The 23,048-nt window shown below is 38.6% G+C and overlaps 1 protein-coding gene across 2 annotated transcripts in view; it reads right to left on the reverse strand.

The window, feature by feature from the left end:
• Positions 1-4,955: 4,955 nt before the first annotated feature.
• LOC109410287 (uncharacterized) overlaps positions 4,956-23,048 on the reverse strand; it is a 34,890-nt gene continuing 16,797 nt past the window's right edge. Inside the window, exon 4 of one of the 2 annotated variants that reach the window (XM_062854371.1) lies at positions 4,956-9,243. In XM_062854371.1, coding sequence (XP_062710355.1) covers positions 5,016-9,243 — 4,228 coding nt within the window. In that variant the 3' untranslated portion in view covers positions 4,956-5,015. The remainder of the gene's footprint in view (positions 9,244-23,048) is intronic. The other variant, XM_062854372.1, reaches the window with a different exon arrangement.

Here is a 23,048-nt window from a genome sequence, read left to right on the forward strand (position 1 = left end):
TTACTTTCACTGAACCGTATCTCAAAACTTCCCACATCGTATTATATTGTTTTCCACTAGACTTTTGATTTTTTTTTGTTTTTTTTTATAAAATATAATAAACTGTATCATACCATTCCATCTGTATTATGGTTTTGATGATTCCGTCAACGCATCGGCATTGAAATAAAACGTACAAACAACATTTCCAAATAGCGTAATACAAGCTCATGTACATTATAATCCATACGATAAACTTTTGTTTCCCTACCATTTTCACTAGTCAGGTTTTTGAAAATCGACTTATTTTATAGAAGATTAACTAATCCTTCAAAATAATTTGAACTGTGGTAACTCTGTTGAAAATATTAGACAACTTGCCTATTTTTTTTCCATTGATGTGTATTGATTGCTCGGGTCTATTTCGAACCATTTTTGTGTGAGAGCCTTCTATACAAACGATGTTCTACTACAGGAATAAACATTCTTAATCATAAGAAAAGGAAAAATCAAATGTTGTCAAAATAAAGCTTGGTCCTAAATGACTTAAAGCTAGCCAAATGCGCTGATGATTTCAAATTCATTCACATTCAAATATAACGTTCCAAGAATTAAATAGTAGACTATTTTCACTTTTGTTTCGGAAAGGCAATAATTTAAAACAGTATATTTTTTTTTTCAAATTCATGAGGCACATATCTACATGGTTAATTATCAATAACTTAACAGTAAAACCGTCTTCTTAAAGTACTCATTCACAAGTTTATGGATTTTTTTTTCTATTTATTTGTCTAACAAAGCTATGAATTCACAAGAGATTTTTTTTATTGTTGCACTTATACAAAGTGTCATATAAATCTTAACAAATTCATTGCCAATTCCTAATTTTTAATTTTAGAATGTAGCTGCCACTTCTAGCAAGCAATCGGTTAGGCTAAACGTAATACACTTTGATTTTATGTTGCGATCAATATCAAATTATGCTTCAAAGAATAACTTCAAATATGTTACTATGCCGTTTATAAAATGCAATAATAAATATTATTATAATGGCTCTTGATTCAACACAATGTATTTAAACATATCAATTTTTACATAAGTTCTTACTATTATTTGAAATCAATAGACTGATGAAGATTTTGTAAATTACTATTTAACGATTACATAATGTATTGCTGCATAGCATACCTAGTACGGATCTAAGCAGCTTTTTTTACCAGTTACATATACTTTACTTAGCAATCTCAGATCATCTGATAGCTGATGAAAATATGTTTTTTTAACCTCCCTAAACAAATTCCAAACCAAACACCAACACAGATTAGACTTTTACCAAATATACTTGACTCATTCGCCTCTCTACAGATTCTCTGAGCCAAGCTCTGAGCCCTTGCAGGACAACAACTCTTTCGAACAATGCTGCATATACCACCCTTCCGTTAGGCACAATTATTTCTATATCTCTAAAGACAGTCTATCCTTGTTCCTCCCACCCCACAGAGGTCCAATTTTGAGAAAAATTGGCAGAAACTCAATTTTTGAACATGTCTTATATGGGATACAGTAGAGTGACAAGCAGGGCGCGGAGGCTGAAACATGCCGCATTTTGTCTTTACCGCGTTTTTGCATTTTTCTTTGTGTTTTTTGTTCGCATCTTGTGTAAACGATCGACGATGGCTCGGTGCCAAGAGACCACATTGCCCGCATCGTGGTACTCGTGTTCGTCGTTATTCCGAGTTCGGAGATGCTAGTATCCAAGAGATTGTTTTTCAGTGCGTCGGGTATTCTCGCTTATGTATTTTTTTTCGGATTCTTCGATGGCCGATCGGAGAATCAGCGAGTGGTGTGAACGAGTGCACATTTAATATGGTTGGACCGTTTGCATGCTGAGACCAAAGCCAAACATAGAAAACCAGCTGGTCAGGATTACCCGGTGAGTTCGTTCCTTATTACTTTTTATATTTGAACATGACATATATGGGGATTTCGGAGGGGTAGCCTAAGGAAGTTAAATGAACTGGTTTCCGGGCAAATGTTCGTGGGGTGGCCAGACTTTGTCACGAGATAACAATTATCATGTTGTTTTCCGAAGGTCTCCAGTGAATTTAGCTTACCCTGCTACAACAAACCATCAGGTAGATCATTCCGTTCCGGTATGACTCTGCACCTATGGTTGCAGAGTGCGCTGATAGTGGGTACACAATCATCATCATCATCATGTCTTATATGGGATACAGTATAGTGAGCATTCATCCCTAATACCAGGAGCACAAACTGACATTTTAAAAAATTGAATATATTGATTTTGTATCTTGTTACAGCACTGAATAACTGCGAATGGAAAAAGTGCTGAATTTTTGATAAAGAACACAAACAAGCTCAACCACCACAAAAGTCTATTGATATAAGTAATACAACTGCTTTCAAAAGTGTATTTGCAAGTTCTTGTGTATATCAGAAATTTGCAATGGAGAAAGAGATCAAAATAACACTTTTGGCTTCAAAATTGACATTACATGTCATTAGTACGAAAAATTCTTACAGTTCGACTTCAAAGTGTCTTACAAATCGCTACCCGCTACTCCCCGCGGGGACATTCCGTTCAAATACTCGTTTATGTATGCAGATTCGGTTAAAGAAAAATGCAACTGCCAAGAGCTGCCAAAACAATAGCGCCATGATGATATGTGCTCTGTAAAATAGTATGAAAAACATCAATTTTGTTCGGATTGTGTTCGAAGAAATTGGCAAAAAATTAAAATGCCTTTAAAATGAAATTGAGCGCTAAATCATGATCCAATACACTCATATAGGCTAAAACTAGCAGACTATTATGATTTGGTAATTTTTGCCAGGTATTTTCAAATCTGGACCACTGTGTGTTGTAAGGAGATAAGCAACAATGTAATTACTCATAGTTTTTCCACATAATTCACAAGTCTATTCCCAAACATATTAGGTGAACAAGAGGACTAACCGAGAATGATGAAAGACGCTGTACATGGATGGATGGACAACCTAAAGCTTGATTTTCGTCCCATCGAAAAATTTTGGGCAATTATCAAAGGCAAACTTAAAAAATGTGGTAAAACAATCAAAAAACCATCTGATTTGCAGAAGTGGTGGAAAAAGATGGCAGATCAAGTTGAAAGTTCTACTGTGCAAAAAATGATGAGCGGTATTAAGCGAAAAGTCCGAGAATTCATCCGAAATGCCGATGAATAATTTTTCAATATTTTTTCTTCAAAGTTTAATAAATTTCCTGTGTTATAAAACCTAAACCGTATTTCTATGTATTTTTTTGACAAAGAAATGTCTTGTTTTGTGCGGCCAAATACTAAGTGGATCAAGCTTTAGCTATTTCCTTTGGCGCTGTAATCTTCCATTTGTGATTCAAGATATGTATGGACGATATATAGTCATGTTTAAACAAATGTATTGCACAGTGAGGAGATTTAGGGATGTGTGAGAGTAACAATCGTATTTAAAAAAAAATATTGGAAGAAAGGAGAGATGTAGTATTGTGTAACATGTTGAGTTAGGGTAGGCTGTGCCTAAGGGACTGTCAGATAGGATGTTTGAAATAAAATCATTGTAAATTAATACCCCAAACAGTAAGGAGTGCTTACTACAGTCTTGAACTACACGATCAGCTTGTTTCAGCCTGCATCTAGTTCTTTGTCCTCCTGGTCCTCTGGTCAGTGATTGCCGTCCCAAGGATGCCAGTTCTAGGATTGCTGTCATTGGTGGCCTGCACGGCTTGTTTCTCTTGTTACTCTTGGGCCAAGGAAAATCGGAACGTAACCGATCGTATCCATAACGTCGACAGATTTGAAATAAGCTTGGAAGCTTGGAGTCACCAGCAAATATTTTCCGTGCTCAGAGCACAACAGTACGCGCACTTATTCTTTATTTTTGTCCTGACTAGGGATTTGAACACAAACAACTTATATTAAAAGTTATTTCATCAAATAAATACTAAAATCGAAAATTTGGAACGGAAAATTGACAGGAGCAAAAAAATTCACTTGTACACACAAGCGCAGCACACTTAGATCAGTGTCTACAAAGAGCTCCCAATTTGTGATTAAAGCTTTGTTAAAGATCTCATTAGACATGGCAAATATTTGGCCAAACAAGCCCAACCAATGACCAACACAATGTGAATCATAGCAACCTTGGACTTCAATGGCAAATATTTGTCATTATGGCAAACAGTCTAATGACACCTTAAGTACCAAAAAAATACCAAGTTTTGTTAGTAATCCCAATTTTGTGTGAACCAAAAAAGAAGTTCGAAATACGTTGTTATCGAGCCGAAAACAAATAAAAATGGTAGGTGGCAATATAGTTATAGTTGCCACTGCCTTATGAAGGCACGTGAACGATGAAGGCACGTCCACGAGAACCCTAAAAGTAAACAGTCCTCGCTTGGGACTTGCTAGGAGGCTTGCTTGAACTGCGAGGAACTTTAGTAGTTTTTTCTTGCTACCTTGGCGAATATTTTTCTTCGAAGTGTATTTAACAGGCGGAGATGGGGCTGACAAGTTCTTGCTACAACATGGATCTGAAGCTTAAGAAACTTGATTCTTCGGAATTTATAAATTTACCCCGCCTCTTTTATCATTAGCCAAACTTTAGTGACGGCGGGCTCGATTCCTGTTCCGGTCGGGAAAATTTTCTCGACTCCCTGGGCATAGTGTATCAGTGTACTTGCCTCACAATATACAAATTCATGCAATGGCAGGCAAAGAAAGCCCTTCAAATAATAACTGTGGAAATGCTTAAAGAACACTAAGTTGAAGCGAGGCAGGCCAAGTTCCAGTGGGAACGCAGAACCATAAAGAAGAAGAAGAAGAAGAAGAAGAGGAAAAGCCCAACAAAGCAGTTAAACCAGTCCCAAGGTGCGCCATAACATATAATTAAAGTTTTCTGTTGAGATCGGAATTATTTTCGGATCATATTCGGGGTGCACGTAACCATTTCAATTTTATTTATAAAAGTCACATAACCCTAAACTTAAAACTATTTGTTAATCAAATGTTTTGTACAAACTGAATGGACTTTTCATGTCTAGCGTTTGCCTCTTCGAGTTTTCTTTCTCTTTTTTCAAAATCAAGTGTGGTAATTCGATCTCTGGCGTTTGCCAAATAGCAATAATTGTAGTTGTTATCGCCGACCATAACTTGAGGGATCAATTTGAGTTGGACAAGATGCTCTTGGCACACAATCAGCTCGTAGCTTCCACGGTTATCCTTACGAGCTGTTCGACCCTTGATTTGCGTTTCCTCTTTCACGTCCAGGGAAAAAAATGTCTGAATGATGTGTATGCCGCCGTTCTTCTCTACCAACAAGGACGATTTGTAGTCAACTCCACGGCCCATTTCACGGGTGGCCAAAGTGATGGTCCGGGTATGACCCGCCTCTGTGATGTAGCGCTCTCTGTCTTCAGTGTTAGTGGTTAATTCGTGCAATCGATCAAGTTGATTTGCAAAATCTTGTTTGAACTTCTTAATTTTAAGGTCACTATCAAAAAATACGATCACCGATCGTTTAGTATCGATCATCTCGTTGATTCTAGTGAAAATCATTCTTCTCCAACTGATTTCATCTGTAGTACATTTGAAATCATCTACAGATGAAAAGGTCAAATAAGATCCACCGAAATATGATGGCATGATTGATTTTCGCTTGATGTTGTAATGGTTTTCGATGGCGCTCTGTTCATAAGAACTTAAGCCATTTAGCGTGCCCGTGACGCCCAAGATTAAAGAATAGGTTTCGGGCAACCTAGAAAATGAAAAAGCCACGGTACGGATGATCATATACCCAAAGTTAAGATACCCTTCGGCTCTTTCAATGAAATTTCTTTTGCGCAGTTTGAAATAAACAAACGTGTTATTGTAAGACTGGAACCAATTCAAAATAAACTTACCAAATGCATCTTTCATTCTGATTCTTCCAGCAGTGTCAATCCTATAGTCATTGAGCAAAGCACTGTCTGCAGAAGCATTATGAATTTCCGTTGCTGCATATAACATCTTGTTCAGGTGTTCCAAAAATAATGATTCGTTGGTATGTACAATCTCTGACATGTCTGAACCATAAGGTACTATCATATTATAAGAACCATTTCTATGCATAAGTGATCTAAACTTAACCATCTCTTGATTACTTGATAATTTAATAAATTCAAGTAAAGTAATCCTGGCATCTTCTATGTCGTACTCCTGAACTAGTTCCCAAATAGTTTGCTGGATCAACCCTAGTCCCGGAAGTTCCACTAAAGTACAGGAATTCCAAGTGTTTCCATAGAAAGTATCAATAAAGAAAACATCTACTTCGTCAATTAGAAGTATGTCAGAAGCTGATTTAACTAAACTCTTATCTTTTTTATCTGTTTTATTAGATTGTGATTGGGCGAGTCCTATGCATTCTCGTAGGTATTTTACCGCCTTAGTGTAAAACGTATCAATTTTCTTGTATACCATGTGCTGGAATGTCTGGTAAGATACTTTAGACGAGATGGAAAACTTTCGGTAAAATTCAAGAAAAACGTCGGAATCTCGACTTGCCAAATAATCGCTATAGCAAACAATCACCACGTCATGACCGAAAAGAGCCAGTACTGCCGCAACAAGACCAAGAGTGAGCGATTTACCTTGCCCTGTCAAAATCTGCGCAAGATGTTTCTTAATGCCAACACAATTCTCATCAACGCATAACAGTCTCAAAACGCTAAGTATTTGAATTGGATGTGGCTTCAGGAAACTACCAGAGCTGGCTACATCCACCGAAACCATGATGGACCACACAGCTGCCAGGCCAGCCAAAATAGTCGGAATGTCATTTTGCTTAAAATCTACAGTCCATTCAGACCAAAGCCTCGGTTTTACACGTTTGCAGACATCTTTTACAATTTTCTGAATTTGGCCATTACTGCATACCCCATTTTCCATGTATCCACTAAGATATCTCTCGTACTGATCTGTATATGTATCAAAAGTCACCTTCAGAATATTTGCTTCGAAGTTATCGTTATCACATTTGCACCGCTGTAATGCTTCATCAATTCCAATCGAATTTTGGTTTCGAATGTACCAGAATGATTCTTTTACTAGTTCAACTCGTTTCTCGAAATTTTCCATTGAATCACTTTGTTCAATGACGCTGTAGAGTGGTTTGGTTGTTTCTTCGTGATACTTTTCAAAATCTACATAATCCGGCTGTTCTTTAAGATACAGTAGGGAACTTCTTATTGCGTTGATCAGAAGAATCACTGCGTTTATCTGATGTGCCTTGGTAAGCATGCTACCGTTTTTCCAAGTTTGTTTATCTGCAAGACCAACTATGTAATCCAGAAACGTGTACATGACTTCAATTTGATAATGTTTTGAAATACTTGTTTGTGAGCATACTGCGACAAACTTGTCGACCATATCTGGTTTTACTTGAAAACATTCATTATGGGTGTTACCTAAGAGATTATCTACTCTGATAACTAGATTTTCCTTCAACAAACTTTGTTTTAAGGATTCGTTGGCAGGTCGTACGTACCATTCAAAACGAAGTTCTTTTAAATCAAGGATGAAATCATTATACATTCTAAAAAATCTAATTATGTCATTTGAATCAAACTGTTGATCCAAAACGCGTAAAATCACATTCATAAGCTTGAACTCAAGTTTGTCAAACTGCTGTTGCAAGTATTTACATTTCATCTTAGACGACAGGTTAGGAATAACACAGTTGTACCGTTCCCAAAAAACTTTAAATGCATCCATAAAATCTCGATATTGGTTAAAATCCAGCTTTTCGCCGGACAACGTTTTCTCAAAAACATGAATCTGTTTATCTAGAAAAGCCTTGTTGAAATCATTGAGACCATATTCGGACTGTTCGATAAGAGCCACTAATTCCAACGTATTGTGGGTAACAGTTCGGATCGATTCATGCGAAACTACACCGAATCTATTCGAAGACAAGCAGTTTACAAACATTTGCGTAACTGCTGAATATTCCTCAATTCGATGAATATCACCCTCGAAAATGTCAACCATAGTTAAATCCAAAAGAGCTAGCCATAGATGATATTCATGGTGAACCTCAGCCATCTGTTGGAACTGATCTATACGGAATCTACATGGATAAGATACATGTACAGTTGGCCTCCCTGGTTCAAAGTGGTTCGCATAAGCTACAAACATTGCTAATTGCTTCAACAAACATTTAGACATGGGTGTTTTGATTTGTTCTTTTGCTATGTTTAGCAACCTCCATTCTCCATTCTGATAACGAACGATGTCTCGGCCGTAAAGTTCCTCCTTTACGAGGTTTTCCAAGTTCACTAGGCCTTTGCAGACATGGAAGTAGATACCGTTAACTAACGGAATTGATTTAACATGTGCTGCTTGTTCTAAGCCACGCACCCTTTTAACAAAGCTGTCAATAATTTGAGGCAACGCGGTACCGAATATAGTCTGATTCAAAGCGCATTCCAAGTCGCTGAAAAGCTTGACGTCTTCTGCTCCCAATAACATGCAACAATGCGGCTCTAAGTTATTCAGTTTTATTGCGAGCTTACTGGAGCAAAGTTTTAGCAAACTCTGCTTGTGATTATTGAATGCGGGTTCCAAAGCTTCAAAAACGTTAAAATGTATTCTTCTTTTGGAACTGCTGAATTTGGAGCATTCATTGAATGAGGTTCTTAATTGTTCACTAAATACAACAAATCTTGAGCTTATTTCTTTGATGAATTCGTCAGTAAACTCGTACTTATGCTTCCGTCCAATCCTATTCAACTCAATCAAGCAATTGACACTCTCGACATTAGTAACGCTCTCATTTCCTAGACGAAGCAATTCTGCTTTCAGCGAGTCCCACGCTTCATCCAACAAAACTTTTTCTGTCACTAAATGCTTGAGCAGTATCGCTTTTCCTAAATTGAAGTGACCTGCATCGTTCAGCTCTGACACTGATTCGATGGATACCTGAGCCACATATCCGGTACCAATGGTAAGCAAACGCTCTGCCCCGTGCAGCGTCCACGTCGATCCCTCATGGTCAAACTGGGCCGAATATGGTAGTCCATCGGCGATGGGACTTCGTAGTTTTATGTACTGCCTGTCAGTAATGTCAGCAAGTTGTCCTCGGTGCTTCAGTGCAGATCCAAAGATTCTCTCACGTATTTCCTCGGCATCAATCTGGTTAACAGATGGAGATTTTGATGCATTAATCTTCAATGGTTCTTTCGGTGTAGTTTTCCTGTGGAAAAAAAACGGAGTTAGTCTAACACATTAAGGCTTTTAATAATTTGGCTTGTTCGATCATCTTTTAAGCAAAACACTTTGCATGATAGTTTGTAACTACAAAATAAAAATCAAAAATTTTACACTACTCTATAATATTTGTAAAAACCTTATTTAAAAACAAAATAAATCAAGTGACATGTTGAAAAACATGTCCCTTTTGAGCAGTTCCATATCATTTCAGCAAGGAGTAATTTTTATATTTTTTATTTAAATGAAACCTCACATACAAGTCTTTGGCATTGGCGTAGCTAGGGGGGGTTCCAGGGGTGCCTGGCACCCCCTAGAACAAATTTGGCACTCCCTAGAATTTTTCTTGATATTTATCTAAAATTTAAAACTTTACACAATAATTCCAATATTTATTAATGGCACATTCGAATAAAATATAAGCACACTCGTAATTACTTATATACCTGTTGTACGTTTTGGCGTTTTGAATATCGGTAAGAACAATCAACAGACTTCTCTATGGATTCCTCCAGAAATACCTCTATCTAATCATACAGTGATTTCTCTAGGCTTCGTTTATGGATTCTTCCCGATATTTCTTCAATTAACTTCCCTTAGGATTTTCCAGGCAGTTCGTCCTGATGGGGTTGTACATACTAGAAATTTCTGCAGAGATTCTGTGCGGATCTCGGTTAAAGTTCATTTGCTGAAATCTCGGCTAAACGCTTGACGTTTGATGTTTGATGATAGCGGCACCCATGGGTGCTGCTATGAATAAACTTTAACTTTTGCTGATATCTCAGTTAAAATGCGATTGCCGAGCGCTCGGCTGTGCGGATCTCGGCAAAAGAATGAAAATTAGCTGAGCTCAACTGAGTGTGTACTCGGAATTATTCTAGGAATTCCTCTAAAATTTTCTCTTGGGATTCCTTGTCGAATTCCTTTTGGGATTATTCTAGACAAAAATCCTGGGATTCTTCCAGAAGATCCTCAGGCGATTCCTTTTATTTTATTGAGATTTAAATCAGAGATTCTTCCAGAAATTTCTCATGAAATTTCTCCAGCTTTATTGGCCTTCTTCCGGGAATTGTGGCTAGGATTCCAAAAACTCTCACTGTGGTACCTTCAGGAATTCTACTAGGGAAGATCTTCCGGTAATTCTTCCGGAAAATCTACCTGGAATTTTTCTAAAAATTCCTTCGGTGATTATTCCAGAGATTTTTTCAAGGATTTAACCAGGACTTCCTCCAAAGGTACTTTCAAAAATGCCACAGGAGATTTCTCCAAGAACTACTATTGGCCTTCCTTCATGAATTCCAACTGGAAATCTTCAAGCAATACCCACAAGGACTCCTTCAGAATTATATTCAGAAAAATTAGGACACCTGGCATACTTACTTGTTGCAACACATTCGGGATATCTTACTGAGATTCCTCCAGAAATTCCCCCTGCGATTCCATCAGGGATTCCTCCAGTATACTTCTACCGATTCTTTCAAGGAGTACTGTATGTATTCCTTTAGGCATATATTAGAGGAACTTCTCTTAGGATACCCCCCGCATTCCTGATTCAAGGATTTCTCCAGAAATTACTTCTATGAAACCTCCCGGAGTTCTAGGAATTTCTTCAGATATTTCTGGTGGGATTCCTCAAGCAATTCCTGCGGTTCTTCCGGCTATTCTTCCTCCAGAAATTCTTACTGTGGTACTTCAGAAATTATGCTACGGTTTCTTTTAGAGCTTACTTCTGTCTATTTGCAGTGATCTTTCCAGGCAATCTTCCTGGGATTCTTAAAGAAATCTCTTTTGTTATTCTACCAGGGAATTCTCCAAGGACTCATCCAGGAATTCCTCCAGAGATTTTATCCAAAGATTCTTCCAGAATTTCCTCATGGAATTTCTTGGGAAAATCCATTTGGCCCTCCACCAAGAATACCTCATACAACTCCTCCTGCGGTTCGTCCAGCAATTCCTTCAGAAATTCTTACTATGATACGTCTAGAAATTCTTCTAGTGATTCCTACACGAATTTATCCTAGCATTATGGCTGCAATTCTTCCGGGAAATCGTCCTAGGATTTCTTCAGAAAATCCCCCTGCGATTCCTTCAGGGCCTTCCCCATAAATTCTTCCAGAATACCTCTACCTTGCAGGGACTTCTCTAGGTGTTCCATGAATTTTTCCTTTGGATTCCCCCAGGCATTCCTGATGGGGTTTCCCCATAAATTCTTGTATAGCTTCCTTCAGCAATTCCTCCTAAGATTTCTACAATGATACACCGCAGAATCCTTCTAAGAATTCCACCCCCTGAGATTTTTCCTATGATTTCTTCAGAAGCTCTCCGGTGATTCCTCTAGGAATTTTTATCTGATATAGTTTATCCAAGGACTCTCTCATAAATTTCTCATGGGATTCCTCGAGGAACTCCTCTTGGCCTTCCTCCAAAAATTTCAGCTGGATTTCTCAAGCTATTCCTGCTGTGGTTCTTCCAGCAATTCCTCCTCGCATTCCTCCAGAAGTTCTTACTGTTATACCTCCCGGAATTCTTCTAGGGATTCCTCTAAGAATTTCTCCAGAGATTCTCCAAAAAACTTGCTAGGATTATTCAAGGCAATCTTTCTATGAGCCTTGCAGAAGTACCTTCGATGTTTTCTCCTGGAAGTCCTTTTTTTCCTGGGGTTTCTCCAAATACTTTTTATTGATTTTTTCCAAGGATCCCGCTTGACTTACATCAGCAAATCTTGCTACTTCTAATGTTTCAGGAATGCCTCTTAGGTCTCCTCCAGAAATTCTTACTGGAATTCTTCTAGGGATTTCTCCTGGCATTCTTGCTAGGATTCTTCTTAGCAGTTATTCTAGGATACTTCCAGAAATGCCTTTGATTCTTCCAGGCATTTATTCAAAGACTCATCCAGTAATACATCTAGAGTTTTTTTCATGGATTATCTAGAAATCCTGGAATTCCTCTTGGCCTTCTTAAAGGAATTTCAGCTGAAATAAACCTGATTCAAATCTCTAGAGGCATCCCTAAACGAATTTCGGGAATAGTTGAAATTTGCAGAGAAATCTTAGAAGGTATTATGTACTAGGGAAATCTCTATCGAAATCCTATAGGATTGTGAGGAAAAAAAACTTGTGATTAATTAGTAGGCACAGAATCTTGCTGATTAACAAATTGAGAGATGAATTTTGGAAAAAAAACGAGTCCTGGTGGGATTCGAACCCACGACTCCGTATCCGCTAGGCTGTAGTGTGGTCAATTCGTTGAGGATTGCTTCGGCGTAGTTGTTTTTTTTTTTAATTTTAGATAGTTTCAATGAAATTTAATCAGCAAATTCTTTGGATATTTTCTTATAATTGCAATGGCCATTCCTCTGAAATTATTTCAGCAATTTCTTTTTTAGTTATTTTGAAAATTTCTCAGGCAATTTCACCATGATTATTTTTGTAATTCTTTATGATTTAATTGTATTTATATTTATTGCTTCCGAGAATTGCTGAATTGGAAATTCACAAGGAAATTCACAAATTCTCAACTGGGCTTGCTCAAAGAAAATCCTATGAAACTCACGAAAAACTTCCTGACATATTCCCAAAGAAATTGTCGGAAAAAAACATCACAATTACCTTAAAACTTTCAAAGTATTTGCCAAAAGAATTCATATAAGAATTACCAGAGGAATTCCTGAAGAAAATATTAAGCCTTTTTAAAAAAAATGATCAAATCCAATCTCAAAATAAATTACCGACATATATTCAATAAAAATTTCCACAAACATTCACAAAAAAGTTTTCGAAGAAATTCTCAAAAATTTTTCCGAAGACATCGAAGAATTTCTGAATAAAATTTTGAAAGAACTACAAAAGTAATTTTCGTAGAATCACCATGACAGAATTTAAATAAAAAACATTTTTTTTCCAAATAAATTCCCGAACTAAATTTCTAATAAATTTCCCAAATCAATTTCCAAAGGAATGACCGAAGAAGTTCCCAAAGTAATAATCGAAGCTTCCAAAATATCCAAAGGAATTGATGATGAAATTCCCAAAAAAAATCCAATGCAAGTAATATCGAAATTGCTGAAAGTATTCCGAAATCATCTGCTGTAGGAATTCCTTACATAATTAATGAAGAAATCTAGAAGAAATTGTCTAAAGAATTTTCAATATAATTATAGAAACGATTTATGGAAAAATTTTCGATGAATCTGCTAAGGAATACAGAATGGCATAGATAATGAAAGTCTAAAAAAAACGACGAAAATCCCAAAAAAAAACCCAGATTAATCCACCTAGTGGTAATAATGCCTTTCTCGTCGAATATGTACTCATAACTTTTCTTCGACGTTAGCCAAAATGTTCCTGAATCCTGAAAACACTTTACACTAGCAACAATTTTAACAAAGCCATCATCGATTTTCGAAACTTATTGATGATACATATTCCGATGTTATGTTCAACTACAAAACAGAGCAGAAAAAGATCAGACCTCTCAGTTGACTGCTTGACCGCCTTAACCCTAGTCGTGTATTGAGGTCATTGTGACCCCATTCCATCCACTACGGCAGCGGGGTGAGCGTCAGCTAATGCTTGAAGAAGGTTAACTTTATTCACAATCACAGATCACTTTGTGATCTTCGCCAATGTTTATTTCAGCACACTTAAGGCTATATTTTATTATCATTGGTAACACGATTCATGTAAAATTTGACCTTCCTACGAGGAAAATGCAGAAAATGTAGATTTTCCATTCAAATTTCAATCGCAATGAAAAGAGTGAGAGCTCAACCAGCCGCACCCATATTGTGAACAGTAATTTTAGAAGCATAAGGAGATTGGAGATTGAAAAACTGTATAAGGTTGATGCGATTAAATTACCTATATATATAAAAATGAGTTTCACTTCCCTTTGAGGCAACAAAAGTCACGAACGGCTGAACCGATCAGAATGAATCTTGCATGATTGGATTCGTATTCATGTTGGCTGTGTTTATAAGTAGTAAAAGTTGTGAAAATTAACTATAAAAGTAGGAAAATTGTTAAAGTACTGCTTTTTCAAGAGCTGGGAAGGAAATCAGCACGATCGAATTGAAACCAATCTAGAGTGCGGTGCTATTTTGAGCTCAACAGTTGTTAAACCACCACAAGATGGCAAGACAAAGTTTGCCGGGTCAGCTAGTATTTTTATATAAAACGTTGATCCATCCTACTATACATTTACACCGCAGCAATCTGAAATGGTGTGATTTGAAGAGATCGCTTTGGTGACGATTTCGTTCTCTCGCATATATGAAGACTTTGATCATTTCTTCATTTATAATCTGACCCAACGTTTACATGCTATCAAAAAGCCACAATTTGATTTATCGCTTTGACATTTATTTTGTTAAGCTTTATAATTCCACTATTTGATGTGCAGCTTGCATGGGTTTGGTTAAATTTTACGATTGACTACTTCCGGCGGGGCACCTGGAACTGATTCCGGTTGTCTCAAATATGGTCTTAGACTATGTTTTTGTCAACTGTGTCACGTGACCTGAAAAACCGGAAAATGATGTGATTTGAGGCTATTTTCTTGCTAACCGTTCGTCAAATTTTTGAAAATGCCGCGATTTTATGTATCGCATGCATGGTTTTGGTTCACTTCTATCAAATCACACCCGCAACCGATTCCGAACTACTGTGGTCTGAGACTTTTTTCTTATTGACCGTTCATCAGATTATCAAAAACGCGGATATGGTTTAGTTCCTTTCTATATTTTACCACTTCCGACGCGTTAGTCGTCTTGTCACCAGTTCTGGAACACTACCGGTTCTCCCAAATATGGTCTGAGATTATTTGTTGGTTAACCGTTTATCTTGTTACTGAATAAGTCATCGATATGTCGCATGTATTGGTTCTCTTTTACATTTGATCATTTCTGGCGGGACACCCGTAATCAGTTCCGTAACACACAGATAGGGCTTGCGTCTATTTTCTTGCAACTGTTCATCATGTTACCTAAAAAGCCGTGAGTTGAGGTATCGCATGCAAGGGTTTGGTGTCACTTTCGGCCCGGAACCGGTTGCGAAACACTACCGATAGTCTCTTAAATAGTCTGAGCCTATTTGCTTGCTAAAGTTTATTAGGTTATCAAGAAAGCCATGGGTTTGGTTCAATTTTATATTTAGCCACTTTCGGGGGGAACTAGTTTCGGCACTACTGACAGTCCATAATGTGGTCTTAGCCTACTTCCTCAATAACCGGTCATCAAGTTGTCGAAAAAGCCGTGATTTGATTTGCCGCATGCAAGTGTTTCGTCAACTTTTATATACGGCCACTTCCGGCGGAACACCCGAAACCGGTTCTGAAACACTACCGGTTCATATAAGGTCTGAGACTGTTTTCTTGCCAACTGCTCATCAGGTTATCGAAAATGCCGTAGTTTGATGTGCCGCATGCATGGGTTTGGATCACTTTTATATATGACCACTTCCAGCGGGTCATACGGAACCGGTTCCGATACATTGCCGGTTCAGATATGGTCTGAGTCTTTTTTTATGCCAACCTTTCATTGGGTTATCAAAAAAGTCGCGCTTTGATATATCGCATGCGTGGATTTGGTTCACTTTTATATTTGGCCACTTCCTGCGGGACTCCCGGAACCGGTACTGGAACACTACCGGTTCATATATGGTCTGAGACGGTTTTCTTGCTAACTACTAATCAGGTTATCCAAAATGCCGCAATTTGATGTGTCGCATGCATGGGTTTGATTCACTTTTATATTTGGCCACTTCCGGCGGGACTCCCGGAACCGGTTCCGGAACACTACCGGTTCAGATATGGTCTGAGACTGTTTTCTTGCTGACTGTTCATCAGGTTATCCAAAATGCCGCAATTTGATGTGTCGCATGCATGTATTTGGTTCACTTCTATATTTGGCCACTTCCGGCGGGACTCCCGGAACCGGTTCCGGAACACTACCGGTTCAGATATGGTCTGAGACTGTTTTCTTGCTGACTGTTCATCAGGTTATCCAAAATGCCGCAATTTGATGTGTCGCATGCATGGATTTGGTTCACTTTTATATTTGGCCACTTCCGGTGGGACTCCCGGAACCGGTTCCGGAACACTACCGGTTCAGATATGGTCTGAGACTGTTTTCTTGCTGACTGTTCATCAGGTTATCCAAAATGCCGCAATTTGATGTATCGCATGCATGGATTTGGTTCACTTCTATATTTGGCCACTTCCGGCGGGACTCCCGGAACCGGTTCCGGAACACTACCGGTTCAGATATGGTCTGAGACTGTTTTCTTGCTGACTGTTCATCAGGTTATCCAAAATGCCGCAATTTGATGTGTCGCATGCATGGATTTGGTTCACTTTTATATTTGGCCACATCCGGCGGGACTCCCGGAACCGGTTCCGGAACACTACCGGTTCAGATATGGTCTGAGACTGTTTTCTTGCTGACTGTTCATCAGGTTATCCAAAATGCCGCAATTTGATGTGTCGCATGCATGGATTTGGTTCACTTTTATATTTGGCCACATCCGGCGGGACTCCCGGAACCGGTTCCGGAACACTACCGGTTCAGATATGGTCTGAGACTGTTTTCTTGCTGACTGTTCATCAGGTTATCCAAAATACCGCAGTTTGATGTGTCGCATGTATGTGTTTGTTACATTTTTATGTATGACCCCTTCCAAGGGTACTGGTCCGGAACACGTAAGTGGCCAGAACTCCGGAACGGCTGGACCGATCCGAACCATTTTCAATAGGAAACAATGGGACCAGATTCCGCGTCGAATGAACCGTCGGTCATTAAAATCGGTTGAGGTTTACTGCCAAAAAATGATGTGAGTTTATTTGTACACACACATACACACACACATACACACACACACACATACACATACACAGACATCACCTCAATTCGTCGAGCTGAGTTGATTGGTATATGTGACTTGACCCTCCGAGCCTTCTATCAAAAAGTCGTTTTTGGAGTGAACATATAGCCTTTCCAGTACACTTAGTGTACGAGAAAGGCAAAAAAGTAGAAAGACTTGTCGAAGAATTTCCAGAAAAATTATGAGGATGCTCCCAAAGTCATTGTCGAATGGATTACACTAGTTTACAGCATTTTTGAACTCGGTAAGCTGATGATTGTTTTTGGTGTAGAACCGCCCTGAGTTCGAAAACGTGAAGGAAAAAAAATACAGTAGAGCGGATTTTTGCCTTTCTCGTACACCAAGGTGTACCGAAAGGCTATATGTTCACTCCAAAAACGAAAATTTGATAGAGCCTCCGGAGAGGTCAAGTGTTATATACCAATCAACTCAGCTCGACGAGTTGAGATGATGTCTGTGTGTGTGTATGTGTGTGTGTGTGTATGTATGTGTGTGCGTATGTGTGTGTGTGTGTGTACAAAAAAGGTCACCTAACTTTTAGATAGTAAACATCAACCGATTTTAACCACTGACGGTTCATTTGACGCGGAATCTGGTCCCATTGTTTCCTATTGAAAATGGTTCGGATCGGTGCAGCCGTTCCGGAGTTATGGCCATTTAGGTGTTCCGGATCGGTACCCCAGGAAGGAACTGGATATGAAAATGCAACAAACCCATGCATGCGACCCTCAAACCACGGCATTTTCGATTATCTGATGAACGGGAAGTGTGAAAATAGTCTCATACTATATCTGAACCGGTAGTGTTCCGGAACCGGTTCCGGGTGTCCTGCCGGAAGTGGCCAAATATAAAAGTGAACCAAACCCATGCATGCGACGCATCAAAGAGCGGCTTTTTCGATAACCAGATGAATGGTTAGCAGGAAAATAGTTTCATACCATATTTGAACCGGTTATGTTCCGGAACCGGTTCCAGGTGTCCCGCCGGAAGTGGCCAATTAAAAAAGTGAACCAAACCCATGCATGCGACGCATCAAAGAGCGGCTTTTTCGATAACCAGATGAACGGTAAGCAAGAAAATACCTTATCTGAACCGGTTGTGTTCCGAAACCGGTTCCAGGTGTCCCGCCGGAAGTGGCCAATTAAAAAAGTGAACCAAACCCATGCATGCGACACATCAAAGAGCGGCTTTTTCGATATCCAGATGAATGGCTAGCAGGAAAATAGTTTCATACCGTATTTGACCCGGTTGTATTCCAGAACCGATTCCAGGTATCCCATCGAAAGTGACCAATTAAAAAACTGAACCAAACCTATGCATGTGACACACCAAATAGCGGCTTTATGGATAACCAGATAAACGGAAAGCAGGAAAATAGTTTCAGACCATATCTGAACCGCTTATATATTAAACTGACGAAATTAAAGGGGTGAATCCAACTGAATGCGTATGATGACGACCGAAGAATAGTAGGTCGTAACGCGTAACGCTTAACAAGCTGTTTCCGATATTTGTCACCGATAATTATCAATCAATCCACAAATAACATACCTGAACCGGTTGTGTTTCGGAACCGGTTCCAGGTGTCCCGCCGGAAGTAAAGAGTTAAAAAAGTGAACCAAACCCATGCATATGAAACATCAAATCATCAAAAATGTTGGATAACCAGATAAACGGGCAGCAAGAAAATAGTCTCTGATCACACCTAAGATTACCAGCAGTGTTGCAGAATCAGAATTGGATTCATCGCTGAAATTACGAAGGTGAACAAAATCAATGCAAGCGATAAATATGCGTAAAAGAACAAAATCTTGATAAAAATTAAAGCGATCTTGTCAAATCACACCATTTTAGATTCCTGAGACGTAATTGTACTGTAGGATGAATCACCGTTGTATGGGGAAATTTTAATTTTATAGCATCAATCCCCTTTTGCAGTTGAAATTACTACACACAATTTTGATGCAACTGGTTGAGCCCTCGCGCTCTGGAACTCGGTTGGAATTTGAATGGGTTATATTATGAGAAATTTCACTAGCTTGCACTTTTTGTCAAATTTTACATAAATCTTATAACCAATGAAAATAAAATAAACGGTTAAGTGTGCAGAAAAAAATTTGCCGAAATATCTTGATAATGATCAGCATCCAGTGCTTGTGAAGGTGGTCAAGCAGTCAACTGAGAGGTTTGATATTTTTCAGCTCTGCTTATACGTTTAACATAATCCATAACTTCGGAATATGAGCCATCAATAAGTTTCCAAATTCGATTATGGCTTTGATATAATTGTTGCTTTTCTGAATAAGGCTGACACAAATTTCCATTTTCTCTTAAGTCAAGGGAGCCCCCCCTTGGAAATTTTATTCGGAATTCATCATTTTGAGGAAGGGCACAAATAAATAGGGGAAATCGGAGCATAATGGACACCCGGGGCGAAATGGACACCCTAATTTTTTGCCGAAACCGTTGACTTTTATGCTAAACTTTTAATACATAAGTGTAAAGGAACAAGTCATCGTTCTATTTTTCAAAAGTACCATTCATATGCCTCCAAAACAACCTAAATATCATTGAAATTGAAGTATGTTTTTCATGTGGTGAAATTCTTATAATTTCAACGAAGCAGCAAATAAGGTATTGCGAGTGTTTGAGTGTGTCCACCATAAAAACAAGTGAATTGCTACCTTATCTGTATGTATACGTAGATTTAGCAATGGATATAGTTATTTATGCAACCAGTTCCAAAAAGTTGTTTTTTTCAGCACGAGTCGTACATTTATCCGACGAGGCTTGCCGAGTTGGATAAATACGAAGAGTGCTGAAAAATCGAGTTTTGCAACGAGTTCCATACAACGTTATGCAATGATTTTTTTCATAATGCAACTCATTTGAGTTGCATAATGCTCATAATGCAACCCAAATGAGTTGCATTATGAACATTATGCAACTATTTTTCATTATGCAACCCATTTCAGTTGCATAATGAACCGGTACGGAAAAATAGGTCATTATGATACTGAAATGGGTAGTATAAAATTGAAATTATAATACTGAATTGCATAATAGTTATTTATGCAACAAGTTGCAAAATGATGTTTTTTTCAGCGCGAGTCGTACATTTATCCAACGAGGCTTGCCGAGTTTTTTTTTGTAATTACGAAAAACACCCATCTTTTCTAGAAACACAAACATGTATTTATCAGTAGGAACCACATGCGCGCGCTCATGCTTGTCGGCGTAGTATTTCATTTGATCAGGTAGGCTCTGGTGTAGTAGGCGTCACCAATGATCGAGCTCCCGTTGTCAAACAGTTGTGCGCAGGCAAAAGCAAAAGCAGATTCAGCAGCTGCCTCTACACTTGATTTGTAGTTCGAATCCGAATTGAAATCGTCCTGATTCGGATTCGAGCTGCTCAGTAGATGTAGAAGCAGATGCTGAATCTACGGAAGGCATGGTGGTAAATAAAATGTGCATACGAGCAAAGGTGCCGAAAAGTGCTACTTTTCAGCACTCTTTAGAGTGCCGAAAAGTAGCACTTTTCGGCAAACTTGCATTAGGGGTGAAAAGTAGGCCATTTCAGCATACTTCAGCCAACTGAAATGTTCAACTTTTCACAACGTAATTACAAAAAAGTATTTTATTTGTGATTAGAATTTACTCAAAATAGAAATTTCAATGTTGTGGTCGATTTTGGGCGAAATGAACACTGGTAATCACGAATGAATGTACGCGCATTGCATACTGTTAGGCGTTTAGAGAGTTTGGAAAACATCAATTCGATTATTTTAGCCTAAAATTTATTTAATTAACTTTGATGTTATGTAAACTTGTCTAAGATGGAGTATTTCATCTGTGGTATCGATCTCCGTGGGTAAATTACTTAACTGATCGATGTTATCAAAGAATTAGCATAAAATATGCAGGGTTGTCCATTATGCTCCGATAGGTGTCCATTTCGCCCCGTACCTTCTCTGCCAGCCCTAAAAAAACACACGATTTACAATTCATTATTTCTTCACAATAAAGACATTCTACCTGCTGTAAATGATTGAAATACGTAGGAAACAAACCAAAGTTGTAAGACAACTAATAATATGTTAAGGTTTTTTTTGTTATACAGGCCTAACGTACTCATTTGCTTAGGGTGTCCATTATGCCCCTAATCCCCCTTAACCAATATTTTTTTAAATTTTAAAGTGAAATTAGAGTCCTCCAGAAAATTTCTTACCGAGTCCGATGAGTTAAGCGGATTTGCTCAACTGTTTGGGTATTTTTTCATCAAATACATTAACTTTTTATCAACTCTACTCCCCCATTGATAAGTCAACGAGCATTGTGACAAAAGAAGAAAATGAGATTTGTTCTGTTCTAGAGTATTCTCAGAATTCAGGAACACTTCGGCTTATAGCTCTTGAGTACATATTCGACGAGAAAGGCACTATCACCACTAGGTGGATTAATCTGGGTTTTTTTTCGACTTTCCATAGAAGGTTGATGATTTGAAATCGATTTTTGTTCTATTTTTAAGCAAAGTCGCTCACTTCATACATCTCATTCACCGTATTCAATGCTCCGATTGAGCTGAATTTTTTACTGTAACTCGCCTATATATGATATGTCAAATAAAAATTGAAGAAGAATTTTTAAATTGTTTTTTGCCTTTCTCGTACACCAAGTGTACTGGAAAGGCTATATGTTCACTCCAAAAATGACTTTTTGATAGAAGGCCCGGAGGGTCGAGTCACATATACCAATCAACTCAGCTCGACGAATTGAGGTGATGTCTGTGTGTATGTATGTGTGTGTGTATGTATGTGTGTATGTGTGTATGTGTGTGTACAAAAAACTCACATCACTTTTTGGCAGTAAACCTCAATCGATTTTAATGACCGACGGTTCATTCGACGCAGAATCTGGTCCCATTGTTTCCTATTGAAAATGGTTCGGATAGGTCCAGCCGTTTCGGAGTTATGGCCGTTTAAGTGTTCCGGACCGGTACCCCAGGAAGGGGCCAGATATGAAAATGCTACAACCCTATGCATGCGACACATAAAACCGCGGCATTTTCCGTAACCTGATGAACGGTATGCAGGAAAATACTCTCAGACCATATCTGAACCGGTAGTGTTCCAGAACCGGTTCCGGGTGCCCCGCCGGAAGTGGCCAAATAAAAAAGTGAACCAAATCCATGCGTGCGACACATCAAATAGCGGCTTTTTCGATAACCTGATTAACGGTATGCAGGAAAATAGTCTCAGACAATATCTGAACCGGTAGTATTCCAGAACCACGCGACACATCAAATCGCGACTTTCTCGATAACCTGTTAGCAAGAAAATAGGCTCACACCACATTAGAAACTACAGGTAGTGTCGCGCCGGATTTGGCCAAATACAGAAGTGAACCAAACACATCCCAAGCAACACACAAGTCACAAAGGCGTTTTGACAGCGCAGGTTTTTGGTTGTACAGGAGCGACATTCATGTAATTTTAACTCAAAGGCAGAATAACTTGAAAATGACATGTGTCCAACCAAAAACCTGCGCTGTCGACACTCCTTTGTGACTTGTGTGTTGCTTGGGATGCATGCGACACACCAAACTGCGGCTTTACTGATAACCTGATGAACGGTAAGCAGGAAAAGAGTCTTAGACCATATCTGAACCGGTGGTGTTCCGGAACCGATTCCGAGTGTACCGCCGGAAGTGGCCAAATACATAAGTGAACCAAAGTAATGCATGCAACACATCAAATTGCGGCTTTTTCGAAAACCCGGTTAATCGTTCACCGAAGAAGAAAATAGAACCAGACTACATTGAAAACTACCGGTAGTGTTCCGGAATCGGTTCCAGTTGTCCCGCCAGAAGTGGTCAAATGTAAAAGAGAACCAAACCCATGCATGTGACACACGAA

Source organism: Aedes albopictus, chromosome 2, assembly GCF_035046485.1.
Source record: "Aedes albopictus strain Foshan chromosome 2, AalbF5, whole genome shotgun sequence".
NCBI classification, from domain to species: domain Eukaryota; kingdom Metazoa; phylum Arthropoda; class Insecta; order Diptera; family Culicidae; genus Aedes; species Aedes albopictus.